The 24,708-nt window shown below is 38.9% G+C and overlaps 5 protein-coding genes across 5 annotated transcripts; 2 read left to right on the top strand and 3 right to left on the bottom strand.

The window, feature by feature from the left end:
- Positions 1 to 240: 240 nt before the first annotated feature.
- On the top strand, positions 241 to 650 carry GCK72_002033 (uncharacterized protein; the record flags this gene model as incomplete). Its single annotated transcript, XM_003114814.2, has 2 exons — positions 241 to 402; positions 504 to 650. 2 exons carry the CDS (start codon positions 241 to 243, stop codon positions 648 to 650), a joined length of 309 nt encoding a protein of 102 aa, XP_003114862.2.
- Positions 651 to 1,282: 632 nt separating this feature from the next.
- On the top strand, positions 1,283 to 2,765 carry GCK72_002032 (uncharacterized protein; the record flags this gene model as incomplete). Its single annotated transcript, XM_053723228.1, has 3 exons — positions 1,283 to 2,432; positions 2,540 to 2,602; positions 2,659 to 2,765. 3 exons carry the CDS (start codon positions 1,283 to 1,285, stop codon positions 2,763 to 2,765), a joined length of 1,320 nt encoding a protein of 439 aa, XP_053591873.1.
- Positions 2,766 to 3,091: 326 nt separating this feature from the next.
- On the bottom strand, positions 3,092 to 4,485 carry GCK72_002031 (uncharacterized protein; the record flags this gene model as incomplete). Its single annotated transcript, XM_003114980.2, has 4 exons — positions 3,092 to 3,472; positions 3,524 to 4,013; positions 4,063 to 4,394; positions 4,480 to 4,485. The coding sequence occupies 4 exons, from the start codon at positions 4,483 to 4,485 to the stop codon at positions 3,092 to 3,094; spliced, it is 1,209 nt and encodes a 402-aa protein (XP_003115028.2).
- Positions 4,486 to 5,242: 757 nt separating this feature from the next.
- GCK72_002030 (uncharacterized protein) lies at positions 5,243 to 6,581 on the bottom strand (the record flags this gene model as incomplete). The annotated part of the gene is made up of 4 exons (XM_003114691.2): positions 5,243 to 5,514; positions 5,612 to 5,692; positions 5,742 to 5,837; positions 6,578 to 6,581. The coding sequence occupies 4 exons, from the start codon at positions 6,579 to 6,581 to the stop codon at positions 5,243 to 5,245; spliced, it is 453 nt and encodes a 150-aa protein (XP_003114739.2).
- An 11,050-nt stretch (positions 6,582 to 17,631) lies between these two features.
- On the bottom strand, positions 17,632 to 22,930 carry GCK72_002029 (uncharacterized protein; the record flags this gene model as incomplete). The annotated part of the gene is made up of 5 exons (XM_003114675.2): positions 17,632 to 18,944; positions 18,997 to 19,059; positions 19,108 to 20,586; positions 20,664 to 21,599; positions 21,721 to 22,930. 5 exons carry the CDS (start codon positions 22,928 to 22,930, stop codon positions 17,632 to 17,634), a joined length of 5,001 nt encoding a protein of 1,666 aa, XP_003114723.2.
- Between the last annotated feature and the right edge of the window lie 1,778 nt (positions 22,931 to 24,708).

Here is a 24,708-nt window from a genome sequence, read left to right as displayed (position 1 = left end):
TTCCTATTGAAGCTTCCTGAAATAAAAAAACGTTCTACCATCGAGATATATTTTATTGTAATTCTTAGATTCACTTATTTTATAACTCTATGCCAGTTACCACTTTCTTCATTTCAGGAATAGAAATATATTGTTTGCTTCCTATTACATATTTATCATCAGTATGCCAACACATCGATGCAAATTAGATTTGATGTGCCTCGGCAGCGCATTCAGTTTACCATTCAGTTAGTTTACGAGATGAAACTATTCTTATTCTGCACTCTTCTATTTAATGTTATTCCAAGTGTTACCAGTGTAAACTTTCTTGAGAATTTGTGCTTAAAGTGCAATACTACTGTAGAAATGGTTCTTCCAGCAAATATCGACACATTTTATACTTTATCCGATTTGGCTATCAAGGTTCGTTTGGTTTCGTAGATATAAGAGCAAAACTATCTACTCTTTGTATGGCACTGGAGTTTGACAGATCTTCAAAGGCAGTAAAAATAAGAACGTTGCAGAATCTCTGCTCCAAATTCAGTGATAACTACGAAGACACCTGCTACTCTGTAATTAATGTTCCACTTCGCATTCAATATAATATTTTATGGACTCTCATCAGTCCATTCAGAGAGCTTATCTGTATGCCACTTTGTATTTTCAATTGAGTGTGGATTCTAATTAAATAAAACATTGTTCCGGAAAGAGATAACATAAACAATGGACATGGTTTCAAACTGAAAACCCTGGTTCTAAGCGAATCATACTTGTCAAGACCCGGGCATCTTTTCCGTTTCTCAATCTTCTCTCCCGTCTTCTACATATTCGCCGTCTCCTCCCACTCCGGGATACTGTAGATTTCAAACTTCAGTTTCCATTATAAAAACAATAATATTACACATTTCTCTCCCGGTTATTTCAGAGAGACACCAGACGCAGTCGGATCGAGAAGAGAATTCTCCAGAATCTCTCTTTCTTTTTTTGCACAATGACTCATGTGTGCAAAATGGTATGAAGCAAATGGAGAGAGGGGACAATCGAATCAAAGTCCCGCCTCTTTTTCATCTCTGTATTGTATACACTATCTCGTTCTTTTTTCGAATGCATATGTTTATCATTTTCGTCAACTCATTCGTTGAACGTTTCTTCTCATTCATTTTTCTACAAATAAGAATTCTGATTCCCTGCTATTTCAGTCATCACTTCCGGATAAAGTTTTCTAGTTTTATTATTCCATTTGAACTAAATATTGTTGCTTTCCAGATATCCATTCACAATTTTAATTCCCATATTTTCAGGAATGAATCCTCCTCAAACTGCCCGTTTTCCTATTTTTAACATCCCTGAAGGAGCATTTAGAACATTAAATTCTCACTGGTGTCCATCAAAAAAAGTGCACAGCATTGCATTGCCCAATATCAATGGATTCCGTGTATATTATCATCTGGAAAACGGAACCGGAAAAATGATTCAATTGGATTGTGTTGAATGCCAACCAATCATCTATGAGCAACATCTACTTCCATTTCAATCAATCTTCTGTAAAGAACTCAACAATCAGCTGATTTTCGTTAAAAATTATGTGACATTACAAATCGAACAATACGTATTCTGCCCGGCAACTGGAGGATTTATTCAAGTTGATTTGCCTAATTATACTCCAGATATGACGAAAATAAGCGCTTCGAATGTCATCTTCAATTTGAATCACCCGAGATTTGGAAAATTTTCAATCCAAAAAGATGTAAACGGAGTTATCAGGAAGCTCGTATATAACGAAAATGCCAGGATGTATGTGCCGATCCAGCCGCTGTGCGTTAGAACTCTTTCGATTCAAAAAATGGAGAAAGTGGTGTGTGGAGAGATAAAACCTGATGTTATTGATGAATCATATCGCTATTATATCAGCAAATGCTCGCATTTTCAAACGATTTGTTTCGGAGTTGCTTATAATGGAAATAGTTACAAATTCACGCACGATGAGAAGAATGGTTCATTTACTCCGTTTCAATGCAAACGTTGCATTAATGAAACAACGGAAACTGGACTCTCAGCATTGTATTCTGTGTATCATGAGCATTCCAAACAGTTCGTAATTTTCGCTCGGAATGGAATGAATTATAAGGTGGAGCAATTCATCTATAATGATATAACGACTGGCTTCGAACAGAGAGATTACAAGGATCTCATCTACAACAACAACTTCGACCATCTGAAACCACATGAATTTCTTTGTATCAATATCAATGAGACAACAAAAGATGTGACTGTCATTAAGAAAAAACCATTCGGTCTGGAAAAGGTTCGATGCGATGGAGAAAAGAAGACGTTCGCGGTGTTGCCAGAATTTCCGGTGAAGCTTTTGAGACCATTCATGATTATCGATCGTCCGACAGAAATGATTACATATCCGAATTCGATTCAGAACATTACGAAAGATATTTTGCAAGGTGAGTTGCAATTTTTAAGGTAGGATCGTAGGATCACCTGCTAGCATGATAGGAATAATAATAATTATTATTTATTCTTACAAAAAACACAAAAGTACTTCTTACAGGTTCAACCACCACCGATGACGACCAAGAAGGAGCTTCTCTCCAAAGCAACTCATGTCAGACTGGTTTGTAAAAAGAGCAGAAGAAAACGAAAAAACCATTTCTCAAAACAAAATTTCAGAAGTGGTTCCTGATACGCTTGAGGATTTCCAAACACTTTCGATCAATCAGAAGAAAAAGAAGAAAAGTAAGTTGTATGAAGTAGCTTATATAAGGACCTCATTCTGATCCTAAAAGACCTCTTATCTCAGATTCAAAGAAGATGAAATAGAAGAAAAATAATTTTTTCTGTTGAAAACGACGTCTAAGGCTTCGTGTCTCCTGTATGATTCAACAAAACATAAGGTTTCACTTCACTTTTATAATTTTCTTTACTCTTCTATTTATTTTGGGATTAAACTTGCTGTAATCACGCTTTTCTGACTGTGATCCAAGTAACGTTTTCTTTTTCTTTTTTAAAACTTTTAATAAATTCATTTGTTATCGGAAAAGTCAAATCAATCAAAATCATCATTCATTACATGTCGAGATCTCTACACTTTTCTATCAAAATATTATTTTTTGGCTTCAAAAAAGTCTCGAAGTTTCTTGTGAATTGCATCCATTGTCGATCTTTTCTCTGGATTCTTTTGCCAACAAGTTCCAGTGACAATTTCGGAAACAAGTGGAGGTGTTCCCTCAGGCATTTTCATACGATAGTCACTGACAACCAACTTCGCACGAGTCTGGATCTTCGTCAATCCTGGATACGGTTCAGCTCCATCCGCATAGATTTCCCAGACTAGAACTCCATAAGTCCAGATGTCCGTCTTATGGGTGAATACTTTCTCTTGAAGCGTTTCCGGAGCCAACCATTTTACTGGAACCTTCTCAAGTGCCTCATCTTTTATCTCATCTTTGTTGTCTGACATTCCAAAATCCGATATTTTGAGCTCCTGAATCTCTTATATTATGAAATTCAGAGTCTCTCAAGTAGAATAACTCACATTCTTTTGAGACAAAAGACAATTTCTCGCAGCAATATCGCGATGAATACACTTGGATCTCTCCAAATATGCAATTCCATCTGCTGCCTCCGTAGTGAACCTCAACTTATCAGCAGCAGAGACTTTGTTCTTTTTCAAATGACTCAAAAGTGATCCGTTCGGGCAATATTCCATAACAATCATCAATGGATGCTCATGAATTGCCACTCCAATCAATTTAACTACATGTTTATGTTGATACTTTCTCATGAGACGAGCCTCTTTCATGAAACGAAGCCGAGCTTCACGTGTTGCTTCAGCTCGCATTGTTTTCACAGCTACTTCTTGCTTTCCTCCTTGATCCAACTCAGCAATGAACACGTCACCAAATGCACCTTCTCCTAGTTTTTTATTGGCAACTATGCTGTCATGATTGATCAACCACGGAGATCTCTCCATCGGACGACGGATTTTGGCGCCAGAAGCGGCCGATATTGGAGTTTTCGAAGACCTGAAAATATCACTTTTCTTCAACTTTTGAAGAAATATTGTCCGCTTACATGTGCCAATTGATCAGGTCCGGAATGGTGCTCTCTTGATGGGTGAATTCAAAATAAAATTTGTTAGTTGCCGGATCCATATTGAGCATGAAATGACGGCACAACTCATCAGTCACTCTGACCGAAAGAGCCAAAACTACTTTTCCAGGAGTCTGTTCTGTTTTTCGAACCAAAAAATCCCCTTCTCTCTTCAAGAAACCTTCGGCATCTTGACGTGGAACCATTCCATGATAGTATTCAGCACCACGAATGTCATCGGTGACAGATGCATCATTGTTCGACGATTTTTCGACAGTTCCCATTTGAGACGACTCCTTTTTATTCTTTCTATTCTAGAAAAGTGAGAATGAACAGTGTTTTTTCACTCGAAAAAATAATTTCGATTATGAATTTGATAATCTTTTTGAAAAAACTTACTGCCATAGCAATTCAAAGAACACCGATAGATCAGATTGCTTCCTCAGAAGTTTGTTATTCCGAAATGAAGACAAAGTGAGAATAATCAATTCTCATCAAATACTTCGATTCACAGCTATCCACGTGTTTTTGAGTATCGAAATTTCCAGAATGTCTTTGTGAAAGTCCACGCGCTTTTGCCGATTGAAACATTTATTTTACACCATTACAACTCAAAAAATCGACATTTCGTGAAAGAGAAAAAATTAAAATACGCTTCATCAAACACCTCCGATACATTTTGTTCGAATTGTGCATTTTGAGATTTCGAAGAGAAAAAGAGAGAAAAGACAGGAGAACAGTACGGACAGTTGTGAAAATAATTACTATAAGCCTTATCAATTCTTCTAAAGATCATTATCGAGTAGAGATTATATGCGGAGATAGAACACAAAGAAGGCTGAAAATCAGAGTATTATTAACTAGATCAAATGATCTGGGAAGGATCTGATCCTGTTGAATAAAGCCTAGAGATGATAAAATTTCCACCGCCATTGTGCTCAAAATGTTTTAGTTTAGATAGTGGAAAGATTGATGAGGAATGAGATAATTATGGAGACGGGTGGTTACTGAAGAGAGAAGAAGAAAGGAAAAGAGGAATCGTGATGAGCCGAACAACACCGAAACAACATGTCCGATTCAACACTCTTGCTCTTTTAAGGATTAGAAAGGAAAGTTTATGAAAGATGTTGATATTCATTGTTTTTCTTCCTCTGAATCCAATTTATTCCTCATCTTCTTGTTCTTCTTCAGCTCCATTCTCCTCTTCTTCCTCGTCATCTTCCTCTCCTTCCTCTCCTCCTTCTTGCTCTTTTGGCTCCTCAGCAGATTGCTCATCTTGAGCTTCTTGTTCAGTTGACTCTGGCTCGACTGGTTCCTCGACGATGATTGGATTTCCGTTGTCAGTGGTTTCTTCTTCCTCTCCTTCTCCTTCTTCTCCGGACAAGTCAACTTCGGTTTCATTCATCTTGGCTTTCTTCTCTACAATGACTACATCTGGAAATCAAATTGCTGGGTTTTGCAATAATTATATCTTAGAGATCAATCGCTCAATTTCTTTTAAGCAATCTCTTCATGAATTCGTGTAACTCACCATCGTCTTCAGCCTGTTCAGCCTGATCGATCGAGTCAGCGCTTCTCTTTCTTGGCTCCATATTTTTCTCGGAGGAACCTTCTGAAATTTAGAAAGTTAGTTGAAATAAGAAGTTTCGAAATATGATTACCCTCACTAAATGGGCACTCGACATCGGGAGATCTTGGTGGTGAATCATCCGGAACGTCGACTACCTCACTCATTGTTGGTTGACTGGCTACTAGTACTGAAATCAATTGATTAGGGAGAGGATTGATCTAGAATAGATCATAAAAATATCAAGGAGTTTTTGAAACTCTTGAGAGCCTGGAAATCGGAAAACATCTCCTTGAAGAAGCTGTTCCCCAGTTATAAAAACTTCATTATAAAAACAAAAATGAGAAAAGATTAACTAGAAATGGACGGCACTAAGAAAGGAAAGAAGGCTGGAAGTATAACAGCACAAAATTAAAACTTGGGGGTTTTTTGGGTTTTTTGTAAAATAAAATTAGGATATGCTCAATTGTGGGTTGATTCACAAGGAATGATGGAGAAAAACGGTACAAGCAACGGAGAAAACATCGTAAAAGAACAACATGAATTAGACTGATGAGGGGGGCGTTGACGGGGACAGGGGGAAAGCCTCGAAAAGGGCTACGGTATGTACACACTTATTACACTCTGCAAGCACTGTGAAAAAAAATCAAAAAAATCAAAAGAAACGAACAATTGAACGAAAGGAAAATCAAATCACCTCTGGATACATTTTGGAAACGGTTGTGAAATCAAAGGCACAGGAGACGCAGTATCGTAAACTGTGCTCTCATAAAAATGGGAATGGAGGAGACGGCGGTCAGAAAGCAAAAGACAAAGCCATTCGAACAAATCGGGGGAAACTGGAAATACGCCGAATTGGGAAGAGGGGAATGGGATGGACGCTGAGAAAATACTTTTAGAAAAATTGGAATGCAGGAATTCCTGTATTACACATGAAGTTTGAAAAAAGAAAACTCAAGGACACAATAGCTGAACTTGAGGAAAAATGAACTGGGGAGTGAACTGACGATGAATAGTTGAATAAAAGAGTGTCACCAAAATTTGGTTGAAAATTGTTAGAAAAGGAATAAATAATAAGAGAAGAAGTCAGGATCTGTGGAATGCATATTGGATGATTTAATCCAAATCAAGATTGACTCTGTTCTGAAGAGAATCTAGAAGAGTCTTGAGTTGTTCTTCATCATTCATGTCATCCGAGTCATCATCTTCAGATGAATAATCTTCATCTTCAAGGTCATCGTCTGACGAGTCTTCCTCTGAAATAATTGAAATCATCTTAGAATTCCTATGAATGGAAATGTGACTCTTACCAGGAACATCTTCCTTCTTCTCTACTTTCTTTTGTTCGACCAAAAGGTTCGGTTGTTCTGTTTCTTGATTTTTTTCCATTGGAGAACGATCCATGTCTGAAAAGTTTAAAAATATACAACGATGCTTTATTGTTTTATAGTGTTACCCATCCGAACGGTTTTCTTCGTTCTCGGGGCGTGAACAGCCGCATGTGATGATTCTCCATGAGAACTGGCACAAAGTGTGACACTGTCTCTGAACATTTCTTCCAAATTTTTCAATTCGTTCTCCAATTTCTCTCTCGGGTCCTCAGTCCTAAAGGGATAATATTGGTAGTTAGTAGGTGGAACAAGTGCAGCAAGTTGGCGTTGAAGTTCTTCGAGACTTGAAAGTGCTTCGACTGGCTGTGTATATCCTGTTCCTCTGATCCCTTCGGGAGTGGGAATTCTGGGAGTTTGTTCTGAAAAAGAATTTATTGATAAGTATTTGAGCTTCTCTTGAATATGTTCAGACTCGTACAAATATCACATTTTCAAATCTTCTCTGCCCAACTACTGCTACTAACCTTTATCTGAAGCCATGGCTACAGGTTGTTCCGTACGCTTCACGGGTGGATTGATACGTGGTTTTGGATACCGATGATATGGAACATTTGGAGTAGGAATTCCATGTTGCCCCAATCTGTTCGTATATTGATATGGATATCGAATACATGAGGGATCCATCGGATTTTCTAGGTATGAATGAGCAACGGAACCAAGTGAAGGGTTGGTTCCTCTAGGATAACTGCAGTAATACGGATAAGCAGTAGTTGCATTTCCATTCATGTAACTCATTGACTGATAAACCGAAGCTTGAGTGTTGTTGTTCGAATATTGGCGAGGGACGGATTGAGCAATTGGATCCATGTAGTCTGAAGAAACATGAAACTGAATTTAACACTATTCAAAGTAACTCTTACGACTATACTGTGTCGAAACAGGAACAGTCATATACTGATGAGCATATGTTCCGTTCCAGTACGGCTGGTATGCTCCTCCTTGAGTTGGAAGTCCGTGTGGGGCTCCTGCTGTAATAATTAAGTAAGTCATACTCTCAGATTCATTTATTGTTAACACAAGATGTTGCTGGATTCTCACCATCAGAATAACCTGGATTCAGACTTCGGAGAGCATTGCTTGCGAGCTGGACACAATGATCACAATTGAGCTCAGTGAATCGACGAACTACACTACTATAATCTGTGGAATTTTTGTCTGAAAGAAAAATAATTAGTTTGAAAAATAAACTGATTCAACTAACAGTCAGGATTCAGAGCATGATATAATTCCTGGCGTTTTCTGTGCAGTGTTAATGGATCAATCTCAATTAGTGTTTGCTCGGCTGAGTTTGGGTAATACATCAGTTCGAACGGTTTAACAGCATTCAGTGAGTCCATCATCCAGAAAATTCTTCCCATTGTAGTATCCTCGATGAACGCCAGTTGTCTATTAACATTATCAACTTGTCTCATGGAATTCATAGAGGGTGCTCGATTGTTTCTTTCATAGTGATAGCGAAGTAGAAGGTCTGAAAGTACAATTATAAAACACTGAACACTCAAATAGAACTAACCTCTCATAGACATTGCACGGCAATCCATAACAGATTTTGAGCAATACTCCCATGATTGTGTTCTCACAGTGAAGACTTTCCATGTGAGCTTCCCTTGCTCTCCACGATAGATGACAGTGTACTTTTCACAGTTATTGGTAGCCCACACTTCCATACACAATCCGTCGTCGACTGTTTTTCCTTTCTTCAGTTGTCTATCTTGCATGCACTTTTCACAACGAATCATTTCGAATTGATCCGTTGTTTTGTTGAATACCAACTGTTCAGTACTTCCTTCGATTCGGCTGACCATGAAAGTAACCACACTGAGATGTGGACACATCTGCTTATCGAGAAGTTTGAATGAAGAGTCCATGACTTCTTTCCCCGTCGGATTCGTGGCCGGAAGCATCTTCACATCCATGTTCATCTCGAAAAGCTGCATTCCAAGTTTCGTTTTTTTGTAGATTCCATTTGATCCATTTGCATGTACAAATAAATCCATGCTTCCAGTCTGGCGACATTTTGTCCAAGTGATTCCAATGTTGATAAGTGCTTCTCCATAACAATCCACGAAACGTTTCTCATCTCCGAATGCTCTTCCAGATGGACTGATCATAATATCGAATGGATCCACGTAACAGCACGTATCGCAAGAACATTCATCAGCTCTCTTGAAGTCATTGTTCTCAAAGACATAGCGATGGAGCTTCTTGGTTTTTGAGTTCGTTGCGAAAACCATGACTTCTAGAGAAATTTTACAAACTCTGGAAAACTTTGGTTGCAAATTCACAGTTCTGATCGTTGGAATAGGTTTCAAGACTTCGAATTTTAAGGATTTGAGGTTTCTTTGACAGAGAAATTCTTCTCCAGTCGTCGTGTTGACGACAGGGATAATTGGTTGTTTGAAACCAGTTCCTGATGGGAAAGCAGGTTTGTTTGGGTCGAGAGGGTTCATGGTTACCTGTAAAAATTTACAATTTATCGTCGGAACATTTTAGACGATGATATAGAATCGAGAAAGGAACTGTGAATAGGAATAGAACTCAATGGAAAGCTATGCAAATACGTACACGAATGAACGAGAGCAGAGACATGATGCAAATCGATACGAAATGTCAGAAATATTATGCAGTGGAAAACAATCAAAAAGTGTTATTTGGAGTCAAAGTCCAGTCTTCTTTGGCTCTTTTCTAGTCGGATTTTGTGTCCTCCCTAACCCATTTTCCTCTTTTTGGAGCGTATCCTCTCTCGTTTGCCTCTCAATCTGTCTCCGTAATTAACTCGGCCTCCAAAATTAATCCGAAGAAATATGATATTACCCACTTTCATCGCTCTTTTTCCTCATACCTAGTTAAACCTCTTACTGGACACGCGTCTCATCTGCTACCTTCTGGAGCAATTATGAAACGAAAGCATGTCGTGAACAAAAAGAAGGTTGGGAGGACCATTGGATTCCAATCAGTTCTCGGAGACATTGAGCCTAATACACAATCATTCTAGACATCATTTACACTATTTGGGACTTAAATCTAGAAGAAGTTTGAATGAATAATTTATATATGTCATCAAAATTATTTTGGAAAGGACATTCATTGTTACAATACGAAAGGTCACAAGCTGGTGCTAAATCAGAGAAGATTGAAAAGGGAGGAGAAATAGCTTTCAAAACAACAAACAGAAACAATGTTCAGAATGTGGAAAGGAAACAACTACTACAAGGAAGATGCAAGATTCAATGTGATGAATAGTTCAAAAAGATAATTGAATAGAGAAGAGAAAATGAATATGCGAAGCAAGAATATCAAAAACAGAGAAGAGGAAGAAAAGAAGACGTTGTGAAAGAAAAAACGAGGAGAGACAAAAATGAGAAATCAATGCGTATCTGGCTCTTCTTTCCTTTTTCTTTCCTCTCTTGGTACCAGCTCGTGTGGGTGTGTGAGAGCGAGAACCAGTGGAAGAAGGGGGCTTGCTATGATCCGCGGACGAAGAGAAAAGAGAAGACAGAGAAAAAGAGAATATGAAACCATAGCAACATCAAAAAAAGTATCAGTTAAAGAGAAGCAAGCAGCTGGTCGGAAAGGGATACATAAATGAGGAGCGAGAGGAGAGGAAGGGGCGGGAATGAAGAAGGGCCAGAGCTAGGTGCAGCGGTCGAAAAAGGGGCGGAGCTTGAGAAGATGTCGAGGTTTTGAATATAGGTAAGAGAGGAATAAGAGAATAGAGGGAAGAGAGAGATGAGATGAGAGAAGAGGAAGAGATAAAGACAATGGTAGTGAGTGATATCAGGAGCTCTGACGTCACTACAGTGAAGATAAAAAACTTATAAAAGAATGAAATGATAACGATAAGTAAGAACACACTGTGATGACTATAAGAACATCAACAGTTCAAACATGTCTACTAGTAAATCCGTTAATTCGCGTAGTGGTTTTTGAAATGATGATCCTATATAGTACGCTAATAACATATCTTAGAAAACGAAATCTCAGATCTCGAGCGAGAGAGAGGCGGTTAATTCTGAACTTCATTCCTCAAGATTTCTCAATGCTCTTTCTCGCAGTTTCTTTATCTCAACGAACTTCTATCCTTCACATTCAATATGGACTACTATACAATCTTCGGCGTACCACGTACTACTGCCCTTCTACATTTACAAAAAAAAACTCGTCTCTCATCGAACACCATATGCTTCTCTCTTCACGACGTTTCCCCAAAAACGAGAAAATGTTCGTTAGAGTGTTGAATGAAAAAGGAAGAAAAGAAGTGATGCACATACACATCCACAGCCGCCAACGAATATATATTTGTGAGTGTAGAACATGAAAATCTAAAAGAGGACATAGACGACGGACGGTGGTCGCTCCGCCGCTCCGCCGCTCGGCCCTCACGCCAAGGCAGTCATCGCCTTTTTAATCAAAGGAGTATATGCAGATGTGAGTTTTTTCTCTTCTCTTCTTTCGCTCGAGAAGAAGGAAAAAGAAGAAGAAATGAGTGCAGTGTGAGTGAAAAAGGGGAAGAAGAGGACTACGGGAGGAGGAGAAGAAGAAGTTTTTAGAAGAAGAAGCAAGAAAGAGAAGGAAAAGAAGAGGTGTTGTTGTGTTGAGAGTCAAAAGGGAGAAGGGAGCTAGAGGTGTTTGTGGATTATGAATTACGAGAGAAAGCAGAGAGAGAGAGAAGAGAGAACGAGGGTGCGTAGAGAAGTTATCTTGGCTTCGTGCCAACTATAGCAATATGGTGAAGCCAGGTTGAGAGATTTCTTGATTCTCTAGGAGCGTTTCCCTTAACGTAACTTCTTCACAGGTCGTTTCATGGATCAGACAAAAAAGGTATCTAAAGGATCAATTTAGAAGTAAAAGACCCATGCAAGTCGCATACTTACAACCTCCCGGATTCTGCGTCGTTTTCTGTTTACAGTCCATCATGAGGGACCTATAAACCGAGGGACGTGCTGTCCTGACAAACAAGAAGAAGACTTGGCGCGGTGCCAAATTATGTATTCACTCCGCCGTAAGGAGTGTGAAAACTCGTAAAAGGATACTGTAGATTTTATTATCCGTATTTTTGTATTGTTTATGAGGCAGGTTTCATGAGAGCAGATGGTGTCGACTCGGGTTGTAAAAACTGATCTTTGATTTCACGAATCATTGTATTGGAATAATGCTCAAACTTTGTAATTAATGTAAGATATTTATTCTGGGAAAAAACAATTTTACACTGAATTTTTCGAGACAACCCGGAATTATGGAACATAACCCGAAAATAAATTAATGAATCACATTGAATATTCAGTGAATGAAAAAATGAGAAATGATTGTAAATAGGAACAGGATAATTTATAAGTTTGAAAATTAGCAAATGGTGCACGTCGGAGGGACATTGGCTGCGTCAACTGTCTCTTCTTCAGTCTCCTCGATAACGCCTACGCGAGAATAGTCGTTCTCTTCAACCGACTGATCCATTTCCTCATCCTCGTCCTCTTCTTCTTCTCCAGAAGAATCTAAAGAAATCGTTGTGTATCTCTCCTCATCTTGTTCGTCATCAACGGAATTCATATTTTCAGAAGACCGTTCAAATGCTCCTTCATATACGCTAGAATGACTGCGAGTGATTACGGTATTTCCAGCTCCTCCTACATCGGAATAATATGAGTTAGTTGAAGAACGTTCACTATCTAGATCATCGTCTTCTCCGAAAACTGATTCAGAGGATTTCATGAAAATTGAAGTAGATAACACATTCGCGTTGCTATAAAATTTATGAATCCTCTCCGATTCCTCCGGCACAAAAGTAGGCCCTGCGAAGTCCTCAGTATCTTGATATTGTTCTGAAAATTTAATGTTTTTCAATGAAAATCTCAAAAAGTACAGAGTTTTAAACGTACCAGTTTCAACATCGTCCATCTCGTACAACATTTTCACCATTTCCGGCTCCACTCTCATCAAAATCTTTTTCACTTTATCATACTGAACTCTGAGCAATCTTCCATTTGAATCCACTAAATATTCGGCTCCTCCTTCGAACACAACAGTTCTTCTCTGATTAAATTCGCTTTCTTTATTTGGTTTATATTCGATTGGAGATTCAACTTCTTCGAGAGTTTTCGACGAAGTTGGAGCATATTTTCCATATTCTCTAGTGACATTATTGAATGCAAAAAAGAAAACTTTGTGGAGTTTAATGCAGAATTCTGAGTGGAGTGGAGTCAAATCTGCTGTGGTTACAATCGGCTTCTTGAAATTTGTAACTTCTTTCTTGACGACGCGTGGGGCAAGGCTGTCCAATGTCGGGGTCTGTTCATCTTCAAGATCCACAGATTCAGAATCAGATGAGTCTGACTCTGAATCTGACTCTGAATCTGACTCTGACTCTGAATCTGACTCTGAATCTGACTCTGAATCTGACTCTGAATCTGACTCTGAGTCTGACTCTGAGTCTGACTCTGAATCTGACTCTGAGTCTGACTCTGAATCAGAAACTGTTATGATTTTTCCCTCTTCAGATTCCTCACACCTATTAATTTCTTGAACGGAATTGGAATCAGTTTCTTGCAACTGTGGTGTACACACTCCGGATACCACATCTTCTTCTGTTTCTTTCACAGCCAACTTCAGCTCTTTTTGGATTTCGGTCTCCATTTGCTTTCTATTCTGTATCTCTTGACCTCTCTTTTGTTCAGCATGGAAGTGATTAAAGACACTTGTGATTGATGGGCGGTTATAGCAACAATCTTCTTTGAATGGATCATTATTCAGTTCAATATCCTTTCGAGCCCATTCTTCTTCAATTCCTTTCAATAATCTGATTGAATACTCATGGACTTTATTCCATGTTTTCGTCACGTTATCATACTCAATTTTCTGTATCATTGTCCGGTTCTTTGCATAAACAACGCGATGAGCGAACCCTTCTTCACATGGAAACATCATATTATTTGACACTTTCAGTACGTGTGGTCCAGATCGTTTCGATTCGCATGAGTTGCATTTTACTTGGATGAGGTAATCAGAAGTGAAAAGGAGCTGAATTGGGTGAGTATCGTAGAACGCATAGAGCAGGATTTGTTTAAAATGGGGGCAATAAGTATAGCCTTCAACAATTGTCGAGGTGTTAACTGCCGGTTCAGATAGCTCCGTTTCGGTTGGAATAACGAATGAATCCGATTTTGAACGTCCTAAAGCAAAGAGTTGAAAGATTAATCAAATTGAAAGAAAACCAACTAACCAATTCTTTTTTCGTCCTCTTCCAGAAGGTTGCCCTGTTCATTAACTGCCAAATACTTCCATTCTTTGACATCGCAAGCATTGTTCTCAATTCTGTGTAACTTCACTTTTCCATCCATTCCAGTCAAAAAAACAGTGACTGCCGATGAATGTCTGGTAGTAATCCATTTCTCAGTTCCATCGCTTTCGATTATTTGGATTGGCAACTCTTGGCTCACCACTTTTCGAGGCGCATAATGCTCAACAAGTTCTGGAAATATTTCGATTTTGGAAGGATATTAATACCTGAGATTAATGGAATATCAGGCAAATGAATATATGAACTCACTTTCAGTATCAAAATGCAACAAGTTTCGGATCGGCGCTTTTTCCAATTTCACAGAAAACTCATCGTTTACTTGAACAGTCTTCTCGACACTCCTATCTTTCATTAGTCGCAAACCGATCGTTTTTCCCGTCAATAAGCTCGGTGTCGGGAAGAAAACAGATTCAGAAGTTGGTTTTCCCACTATTGAATGCTCAAATTTGCAGTCGGAACACTTGAAAATCTCAAATTGGTGAGAATATTCATTGAATGTCCATTTCTGCATTGTCGTATCCATCTGGTGGTATCCGAAGAAGAATGTTCTATTCAACTGATCGCAATGAGAGGGATAGAGTACACGAAGACAATCATCAAAAAGAAGATCTGGTCTCTTCTTGACTTCAGTGTCTTGTATATGAGAATGAACTCGAATATCCAACAACTCCTGAAGATCAAAGCACTTCTGATCGTAGTTATACTCATATCTTCCAATATATCCTTGCTCATCACAAAAGATATTCATGAGTCCTTCATAACTATTCTTCCAAGTCACCGTCAGACACACCAATGGAAGTCCGTTACGATCTCTATGAGATCTTCGGTATCCGATTCCTTGAGATCCATGATCAAATGAATTGAAGGTGTGGTCAATTGTGTTGCACTTTTTGCACTGACAACAAGATTTCGTGAATTTTTGAGTTTTCGGGTCGAAGTTGTATGCTTGAAGAACCTTGTTCTCCGGGTAAATCAGACAAAATACCACAATTTCGTTAGTTTTCAAGCAAATGTCAGAATGAAATGGTCTAATCCAAAAGAAGTTCATATTCTCTTCATCAACTAACTCTTTTGGAAAGATAACTTGATTTGAAGGAAGAGTAGCATTCATCATATGAGATAGAAGTCGAAAGTTTCCCTTTGATTCTTGATTCTCATTATGACGGAAATAAGTTCCAATCTTCGATTTGTCGTATTCACAACAAGAGCATTGAACTCGTTGGAACTGTTTTTCCGAGAAGCTATAAGCATATTTGCGAATTTCTTCTTTTTTTGCAAGATTTTTGCAGAAAAATATCTTGGAATGACGTTCACATTCTGTCTGGTATTGTGGGACCAGATCATGAATTAGTACGACCTCTGGTGCCTCAACAAATCCATCAAACTCTCTGTCAAACACAAATTTCTTGTATTTATCGGTCATTTCAGTTCTGACAAGAACCACATTTCTGTCTAGATTCTTGTCATATTGAGTAACGTATTCCGGCTGTACCGGCATGATTCTGAAAACAAATAGTTATTGGAAGATATTTGGAAAAAAAGAGGTAAAACGCAAGTGGCAGATAACGATTTGTGGAAAAAATAAGGTTGCGGAGGAACTATTATGGTTCCATGGGCTCCATCTAAATCCCAAAAATCAATTTCTTGGAAACAGTGTTATGATGATGACAGTAATTACAGTCACTTTTTACCCAGCATTGCATTCGCCACTTCTCTCGTTTAGAATATAATTGAGGACTGAACATTTTTCATACAGAAATATGAGAATGGAGATTCACGAGAAGAAGGATGTTGTTGACCTGCTTCAGTATCTAACGATGACAACAAAAAGGAACATTGAATTCCAAATGAAAACAGCTCAAAACCCAACTGAAACTTTAGTTATGGGGTTATTCAGGTCATGTAAAAGTGTAATACATTTCTTCCTTATTCACGAACGGTGAAAAATGTATTTTTTTACATTTTTTTCTCCCATTTTTCTACATTTCTCCCCCATTTTTTGACAATTTTTCCACATAAGGATGTCGAAAAGTGCAAAAAAGGGGAAAAACGCTGTTAGACCAACGGTAAACTGAGATTTGTAAAAAATAGTTTCTCGACGCTCGTGAATAAGGAAAAAATGTATTAAAGTACACTTTTACATGACCTGAATATCCCCATTAGAATAATTGTAAAATAAGGGAAACGTTACTAGATTAGGTTAGAACATTCAGAGAACTATTCCTATTCCAAAATCTTGTTTTAAAATCTACCCAGCATCAGTCAAAAACGCAAAGAGGGAGAGCGACTAACGAGAGGTAAGTAACTGGGAAGAATGTAGATAGAGATCGTGAGCAAACGGAGTCTCTGCAATGAATGCAATGTCACTTACTCTGACGTGTGACATCCCAACGAATCAATCGTTGGAAGACTGCGTTAGGGAAAAATAACATTCCTAGATAAATAGGACGAAGTCGTTGGATCTCCCCACTAGATAATTCTCACGACGTTTCCCTGGAGCAAAATAAGACAAAAGAAGAACGACAGACAAAGAGATGATGTGAAAATTACACTTGGTTTTTATTGATTCAGCATTACAATTGTCAAATGTGTCTTGTCATCTACTACTACAGCTGTACCAGAAGAACGAAGAGAAATGAGATTATTGAAAATGTTGTCGTTTTACAACAGTCCCAATTGGGGATGTCATGTTTAATTCATCTTCCCAACCTATATTTTCGACAGATCAATTCTTAAAAACCAGAATAGTCGACACGAAGGATAACCTTTCTGAAACGGTCACTATCTCGCACGTTAAAGAGTTTTCGAGTTTTTTTTTTGTAATGAAACGGTTTCGTTTTTACTCGAGACTTCAATGCTCACAAAAACGGTGCTGGTGAACGGAAATACGTTTAGACCTCGAAATGTCCACGAGCCCACTTCCGACTCCCTCAAAATCTATTTAATTCTCACAACGTTTTCCCGTCCTCGTTGCGAAACTTTATTGTGAAAAATATCTTCTCTTTCACAACATAACTTCCTTTGAAAATCAAAAAAGGTCGAAGTTCAAATTACTCCGAACTTCCGCAAACATATATCACATCAATAGAAGAGCAGTTTTTCAAATTCAAAATTTTACTTCGATACAAAAACAGAAAGAGAACATGATTCAGAATACGGAAACTTACCGTATATTTCAACAAGATCTTTACAGAAACACGAAAAATTAAAAATACAGAAAGACATCAAATGTTTGGGTACAAGTTTTTTCAAAAGGAAAAGGTGTCTTTGAGCGAAAAATGAAAATTCTCAAAAAACATTTAAGAAATGATGCATGTGTTGGCATCTTGTGCAACTGGTCCCTCTTCTCCTTCTGGCTCCGCCTCTCCCAGTTGATCGTTGCAATCCTCATAGTTCGATTTGACCATCTCTGACTCTGGTTCATCGCCATTCACTGAGAAATCAGTGTCCAAATATGAGATATCACTGCCAATTGAGCTTTCGTCATCGTTTGCAATTGAAGGTTCTCTGGCAGTTGAAGTGGAACTCAACATGGAAACATTGTCCATTTCGATGTCGTCTTCTGTGGCAACGTCTGGTTCCAGAGCAGTGTGAACTGATTCAGTGTCTTCACGATCTTCGATATCACTGACATCTCGTTCAGCATCGACATGGGAAACATCAGATTCCGAGTCAGAAATCTCCAGAGCTGTCGTTGTGGATTGAGCATCTTCATTGTCTTGAGTGATATCTAATTCTAATGAAGAAGTTTCTTGTGGATCTTCTTCTGGAGCTTCACCAATAATCTCAATGTCATCTTCCAAATCAGAATGATCCAAGGCAGTGGTGACCGATTCAACGTCATCTTGTTCCCCCTCAATTGCAGTTGTTGTTGACGAGGCATCGTCGATATCATGTTCATTAATGAACTCAGCACTATCACTGATGTCAGAAATATCAAGAGCAGTAACAGTTGACTCAACGTCATCTTGATCACCTTCGATTGCAGTAGCTGTTGACGAGGCATCGTCGATATCATGTTCATTAATGAATTCAGCACTATCACTGATATCAGAAATATCGAGAGCAGTTACAGTTGATTCAACGTCATCTTGATCACCTTCGATTGCAGTAGCTGTTGACGAGGCATCGTCGATATCATGTTCATTAATGAATTCAGCACTATCACTGATATCAGAAATATCGAGAGCAGTTACAGTTGACCCAACGTCATCTTGTTCTTCCTCAATAGCCGTGGCAGTTGACATCTGATCCTCAACAATGACCTCGTCGTCTTCTACAACATCAGAATGATCCAACGCAGTGGTTGTGGACTCGACGTCTTCCTGGTCGTTCTCCAAAGCAGTAGCAGTGGATTCAACATCTTCACGATCATTCTCAATCAACTCAACACATTTGATATCATTTGAAGTTGTTGCTGTTTCTTCTTGATGAGTCATGTCAGCCGATACATTATCATCAGCAGCAACCTCCACGACATCATTATTTTCTCTGATTTCGTGTTGCTCAGTGGGATTTTGAGATGAATTTGGAACGTCATCTCCTTCGGCCGCTTCAACAGTTTTCTTTGAGTTCAAATCATACATCTGATCAATGAAACTTTTAAGTTTCTCTGAAAAATCAGCGATGTGAGACTGAAGATCATCTTTAAAACTCAAACTTACTGTATTTCTCAAGCATATCTGCTGAATTGTCAATGATTCTCTGGATTTTTTGGTCGACAATGCCTGAAGAATAATAAAATCATATTGGAATGAGTAAGAATAAAAACTGACCGAATCGGTAAAGATTAGAGATAAACTCTGGAACATCCCTTTCAATATCTTCTTCAGTTACAAGAACGAAGTTTCCATTGTCCTCTGCTTTGTCCGCGTTCGTGGCTTCTTTCTTCAAAGCTTCTGAATTCTCATCTTTGGCTTCTTCCGCACACTCGTCTTCCTCATCACAGCAACATTCTTCATCAGAGCAACACTCGTCCTCTTCATCCGAGCATTCTTCATCCGAGCATTCTTCATCCGAGCATTCTTCATCTGAGCATTCTTCATCCGAGCATTCTTCATCCGAGCATTCTTCATCTGAGCATTCTTCATCTGAGCATTCTTCATCCGAACACTCCTCATCAGAGCATTCTTCATAACAATCTGAACATTCCTCATCTGAACAATAGTATTCTTCATCAGAGCAGTCTTCGTCATCATGTTCTGACTCATTTGGAGCGATTTGCATGTTTCGAATTTCGTTGATGATTTGAGCTCCAACAAGAAGATCTTCATCGACTTCTTCTTCTTCATCTTCCTCGTCTTCACCAGATTCCTCCTCATCCGAATACTCCTCCTCCTCATCTGAATACTCCTCCTCTTCATCAGAATACTCCTCCTCTTCATCAGAGCACTCGTCGTCGTCATCTTCGTTCTCTACTGGATTCATTTGAACTGTGTCTGTTACGAAATTAACTTCTGACTTTTCCTCGGTCTTCTCTTCTTTGTTTTTGAGTAGTTTAATAGCCAATGGATGCATTTTCTCAAACTTCTGACTAGACGTATCGTATCCAATCGGAACAAACATTCCATCCTTATCAGTTGTCAACATGATTGGCCATCTAGAGTATGGAGAGCTGATTGCCATGATACTTCTCATTTTTTCAATGATGTAAACCGGGGATCTTGTTCTGCAAGATGGGCAGTCATCGTGTTCTTCCATATGTCCCGTTGCGGAATTGAACAAGTAGAATCCTTCGGTTCCAGAGAAGCAATCTTTGGCAAAGATTAAAAATTCCGAGATGTGAGTACAAAATATGCGGAACTTTGGACAAAGATCAGTGTCATGTGGTCCTGGAGTATTTGGAATTTCAAGGGCGTGTGAATAGCAAATTGAGTTCGTAATCTGTGTGATGGACTCAACTTGATTCTGAATCACCGCCGGACTAATTAAGACGAAACTCATGGAAATCGAATCGAATCCAATTTTAACCAATCGTCCTGTTTCGTCGGTCATAATCAAATATGGGAATTTGCATCTCATAGACTGGATAGGCATGATAATGACAAAGCTGTTAACTTTGACACCATTTTCATAAGATGGACACAATGAACAGTAGTCTTGATGATGGAATAACAGAGTGTCTGGGTTGAAAACATAGTGACTCGTGGTTTCTGTGATTCTGTTGAAGGCAGTGATCAGGAAATGACCAGTATGTTTACAGAAGTTGCGGTACATTGGAGAGAGGTCATGATCCGTAGACAATGGTTGATGCTCTGAAAAATATAACGTTTTGAATAAGATATTTTAAAATTAAACTACACAAAAGCTATAATTTATGAACTAAACTCACTTTGTACAATGGTCACTTTCTCTTCCTCTACAGGGAGTTCTTCCTTTTCTTCAACTTCTTCTTTCTCCATTTCCTTTTTTCCTTCATTCAGCTGTTTTATTTGTTGTTCCAACTCCATGATTTGCTTCTCCAACAAGGTTTTTTCTTCCGAAAGCATATTGTTCTGAGTTTCCGTATCTTTGATCTTCTTCTCAGCTTCCATCACTCTAGTTTCCAATCGGGCAACTGTCTCTTCGTGGAGTTTCTTCTCTGGAATTCGACCACTTCTAATCAATTCCTCCGACTTGCTTGCGTTCTGTTCTCCAAGAAACTGCACATCTTTTTCTGTCAAAACTCTCGATGGAACCATTCCGCAGTACACTTTCGAATGAGAATTCTCTCCAATCTTCATCAATCTTCCTTCGGAATTAGTTGAAACAATGATGGCTCTTTTACTTTGAGGACTCGCAGCTCCGAAAATTACTTGATTCGGTCCAATCGAATACATTCGTTCTTTCTGACATGTTTCGCATCCGGAATTCTCATGAAGATGCCCAGTTGAACCATTGTAGACGTAGGTGTGAGTGGAATTGGTGAAATGATTGTAGGCAGTGATGAAATGATTGTTGAAATGAGTACAGTATGCCAATGATCTTGGAGTCAAGTCCCAATCCAGCGCATATCTGTCACAGTTCTCATGTGGAGAAGCATTTGGATGTGTCTTCTTCAATGCAGCCAAGTCAGCACAATCTGGTTCGAAAATCGCATATTCCATTAGTTTCTGATCGTAATAGAATGGTTTGACACTGCCATCCATTAATACAACAGTTCCAGTTGCTGTTTTACCATCAGAACCGAGTCGGAATCTTCTGATAACCCATGCTTCGTCTTTTTTCGAAATGAGGATTTGAATCATGTGCGGAACATTATTTTCAATTACACGACGAATTCCGAACTCTGAAAAATAACGAATAAGACAATGAAACGAAGTTAGATCTTTCAAACAGTGAAGTTAAACAGTGACCTATTTTACTACCTAAAACTACAGAACCCGTTAATTACAGTACCCCATACTAACCATGTGGCATAAGATGCGAGTCGATTCTAATCGGTGACTTTTGAAGTGTGCGTTGCTCTCCAGCATAAGTGAACAGCTCCTTGTTGATACATCCATCCTTATTACTTCTGATCATCAGTTTAGTGGAAGTAGTATTGCAAGTGTAGACAGCAACATGAGTATTCTCTTCCTTGTCGATGATCAAGGAAGCGTCGAAAACACAACATTGACACTTGACGACGTTGAATTGAAGGCAGATTGGGTTGAAGACGTATTTACGAGTCTTTCCATCCTTGACGTGCCAACTGAAGAAGATTGTATCTCTCAACGTAGGGCACTCCTTTGGATACAAAAGACGGAGTCCATCGTCATACCAGATTTCTGGTTTCATTATTTTCACTTCTTCGCAATCGTTATGATTGAGTGTTCTGACATCCAATGTCTCCACAAGATCGAAACATTGGCATTTCTCATTCCACTCATATCGTCCGATGTCACCATCAGAATCCAAGAAGATTTCCATTTGTCCGTGTTCAGAATTGTACCAAGAGATGGCCAAACAAATCAATGGACGTCCAGTCTGATCATAATGACTTCTGGCAAAGTACTTTCCTTGAGATCCAAAGTCGAATGCTCTTGGAGAGATTCGACGATCGAATCCCGTGATCATTTGACAACACTCTTGTTGACACTCGGCTGGAACGAAATTCAGCTTCTCCAAGTCAAAATTCCAAGCGAGAAGACGATCTTGATGAGGGTAGATGCTTGCAAACACAGTAATCTTACCGGTATTCTGACAGAATTTTGAGAAGACTGGCTGGAACCAGAGGTAACTGTACTTGTCATCATCGACCGGTTTGTCCAGATTCATGCTCTTTTTGATGAGCTCAACCCAATCAGGATTTTCTGGTTTCTGCTCAAAATGGCAACAGAGACATTGAACCTTTTGCCATGGACCTCTTTCGTCTCCAGCTTTGTACTTGAAGATTTTTCCTCCAGCCTTCTTGTTTCGGCAGAAGATGATATTCGAGTGACGGGAGCACTCCGATTGATACAGTGGCTCCAGATCTCTCTCGAAGACGGCAACAGGTTCCGGAGCTGCTTCGAATTGTTTGAAAGCGTCGTTGTAGATGTACTTGTTGTACTGTCCAGTCGTCCTGTCACGTACTTCGATGATGTGTTTCTTGATATCCTGATCATACTTTGAGTTGAACGGAGTTGGCGGAGCCATGATGAAGATCCTTTTCAAGTTAGAGAGGGGTTATATGTCTCTGGAAAGAAGTAGAAATGTGGAGACGTTTTCGAAAGAAGAGACGGTAAAGATGAGAATAACTATGCTTGTGAACTAAAGAATGGGAACTTCAAATACTGATTCAAGTCACGAACACTATAAGATCTATAAAAACTTTTACCGATAAAAGAAAAGTCCAGTGCTTACGGAAATGGTTAGATGGGAAGATAGAATTTTTTGGCTGGAAACGCATAGAAAACAGAACCAGCAAAGAATAGATAACAAGCGAAGCATTGTAAAGCATCCCATCACAGAACGATGAACAGGGTGCTATTGCGACAGGTGGTGAGTGGATTAAGATGAACGTCCGAATGAAGAACATACTCATTGATATCAGAACCGCCAACTGCGCAACAGTGGTGAAGGAGTTCAAAGGATTACGTAGTAAGCACCGGTGTCAGTGACGTAATCTAACTTAACAAGCTGAACAGTACGCAAAAATGACTCGTTAAGCTATCACGTCCACTGCGGATTACTTAGATATGGTGAACTATCCTTAACAGCAATATATGGAGACAATTCTATGAAAGTGGTGACTGAAAGGAAAACAAGACAATGGAAAGGAAATGAAAATAGTCGTCAGACTGAAAGGATGATTTGTGAAAACCCGATAATAGAGGAACGACAAGGAACGCTGTCGACAGTTGAATGCAAACGAATGAGCTGTGAATTCTCAGAAAGAATAAGAGGAGACAGATGGAATAAGGCGGACCATAACCCTCCTCCTTCCCAACCTACTCCTCCCCATCAGAAAGTCCCTTCTAGAGAATAGCATTGAAGATGAAGAGACGCAGTGGTAGGTGGGCGAACGGGGGAATATTGGTTTGTATTGGCGGGTCAGTAGATTTGGGTGAGAGGGGGAAAACGAGAAAAATAGAGGAGGTCACACAGAAAATGTGACATTTATTATGCACGAGAGAACACAGGAATCTAGAAAAAATATGGTGGATACGGTAGCAGTGGGGAGAACGTTCATTTTTTTGAGATATTAGGCAGTGAAGTTTGAGCTGAACTAAGAATTAGAATCATTCGAAACTCAATTATAAACGTTTTCATGATTCCCAAGATCTTATCGCAAACGGGTAATTTTAGAGAAGATCCAGTTGTAAACTAGAACTCATTCCTAGAAAGTCTGGAAGTAGTCGGTGTATTGAAACTTCGAATTTGTGGCAGTTGGGCTGTCTTTATGATACCGTTTATACAGAACGTGAAGTCGCAATCTTATTGTCATACTCTTCCTGTTGGCAAAGACCAAGACTACGTCTTCGAAGTGACAAGAAATCCGAGGTGCGGTCAAAAATGTTTATTCAAGTCGGTGTTGGCAAAAAGGAGGAAGGGAATCTTGTCAAGTGGTATTCTGTATTTCGTTCGGAAGATTATTTGAACAGTCATCAGATTTGAGTTGCTTTTCTTTTTTCATAAAACCCTGATCCTAAAATCAGTATGATGTGGGACTAACCTTCATAAATTTTGGGTAGTTCGTATTCTGTCGATCACCTGTTGGGCAGTTGACGTCACTCATCTTCTGTGAGATTGTTAATTAACAGAATGTTTTTGAAGAAGGAATATCTCTGTCTTATTGAGATATTCACAAGGTCTATTAGTTCTCACAGTTTTTTTTAAACTTTTTCTAATTATTAGCTCTCAGAACATGACATTTTGATTCAGCTTTGTGTGGGTATTTCAAGTATTACAGTAGTCTCTCAAAATCTGTGTTT

This window comes from Caenorhabditis remanei, chromosome I, assembly GCF_010183535.1.
Source record: "Caenorhabditis remanei strain PX506 chromosome I, whole genome shotgun sequence".
In the NCBI taxonomy this organism is placed as follows: Eukaryota; Metazoa; Nematoda; class Chromadorea; order Rhabditida; family Rhabditidae; genus Caenorhabditis; species Caenorhabditis remanei.
This window is presented reverse-complemented; position numbering and strand designations above follow the sequence as displayed.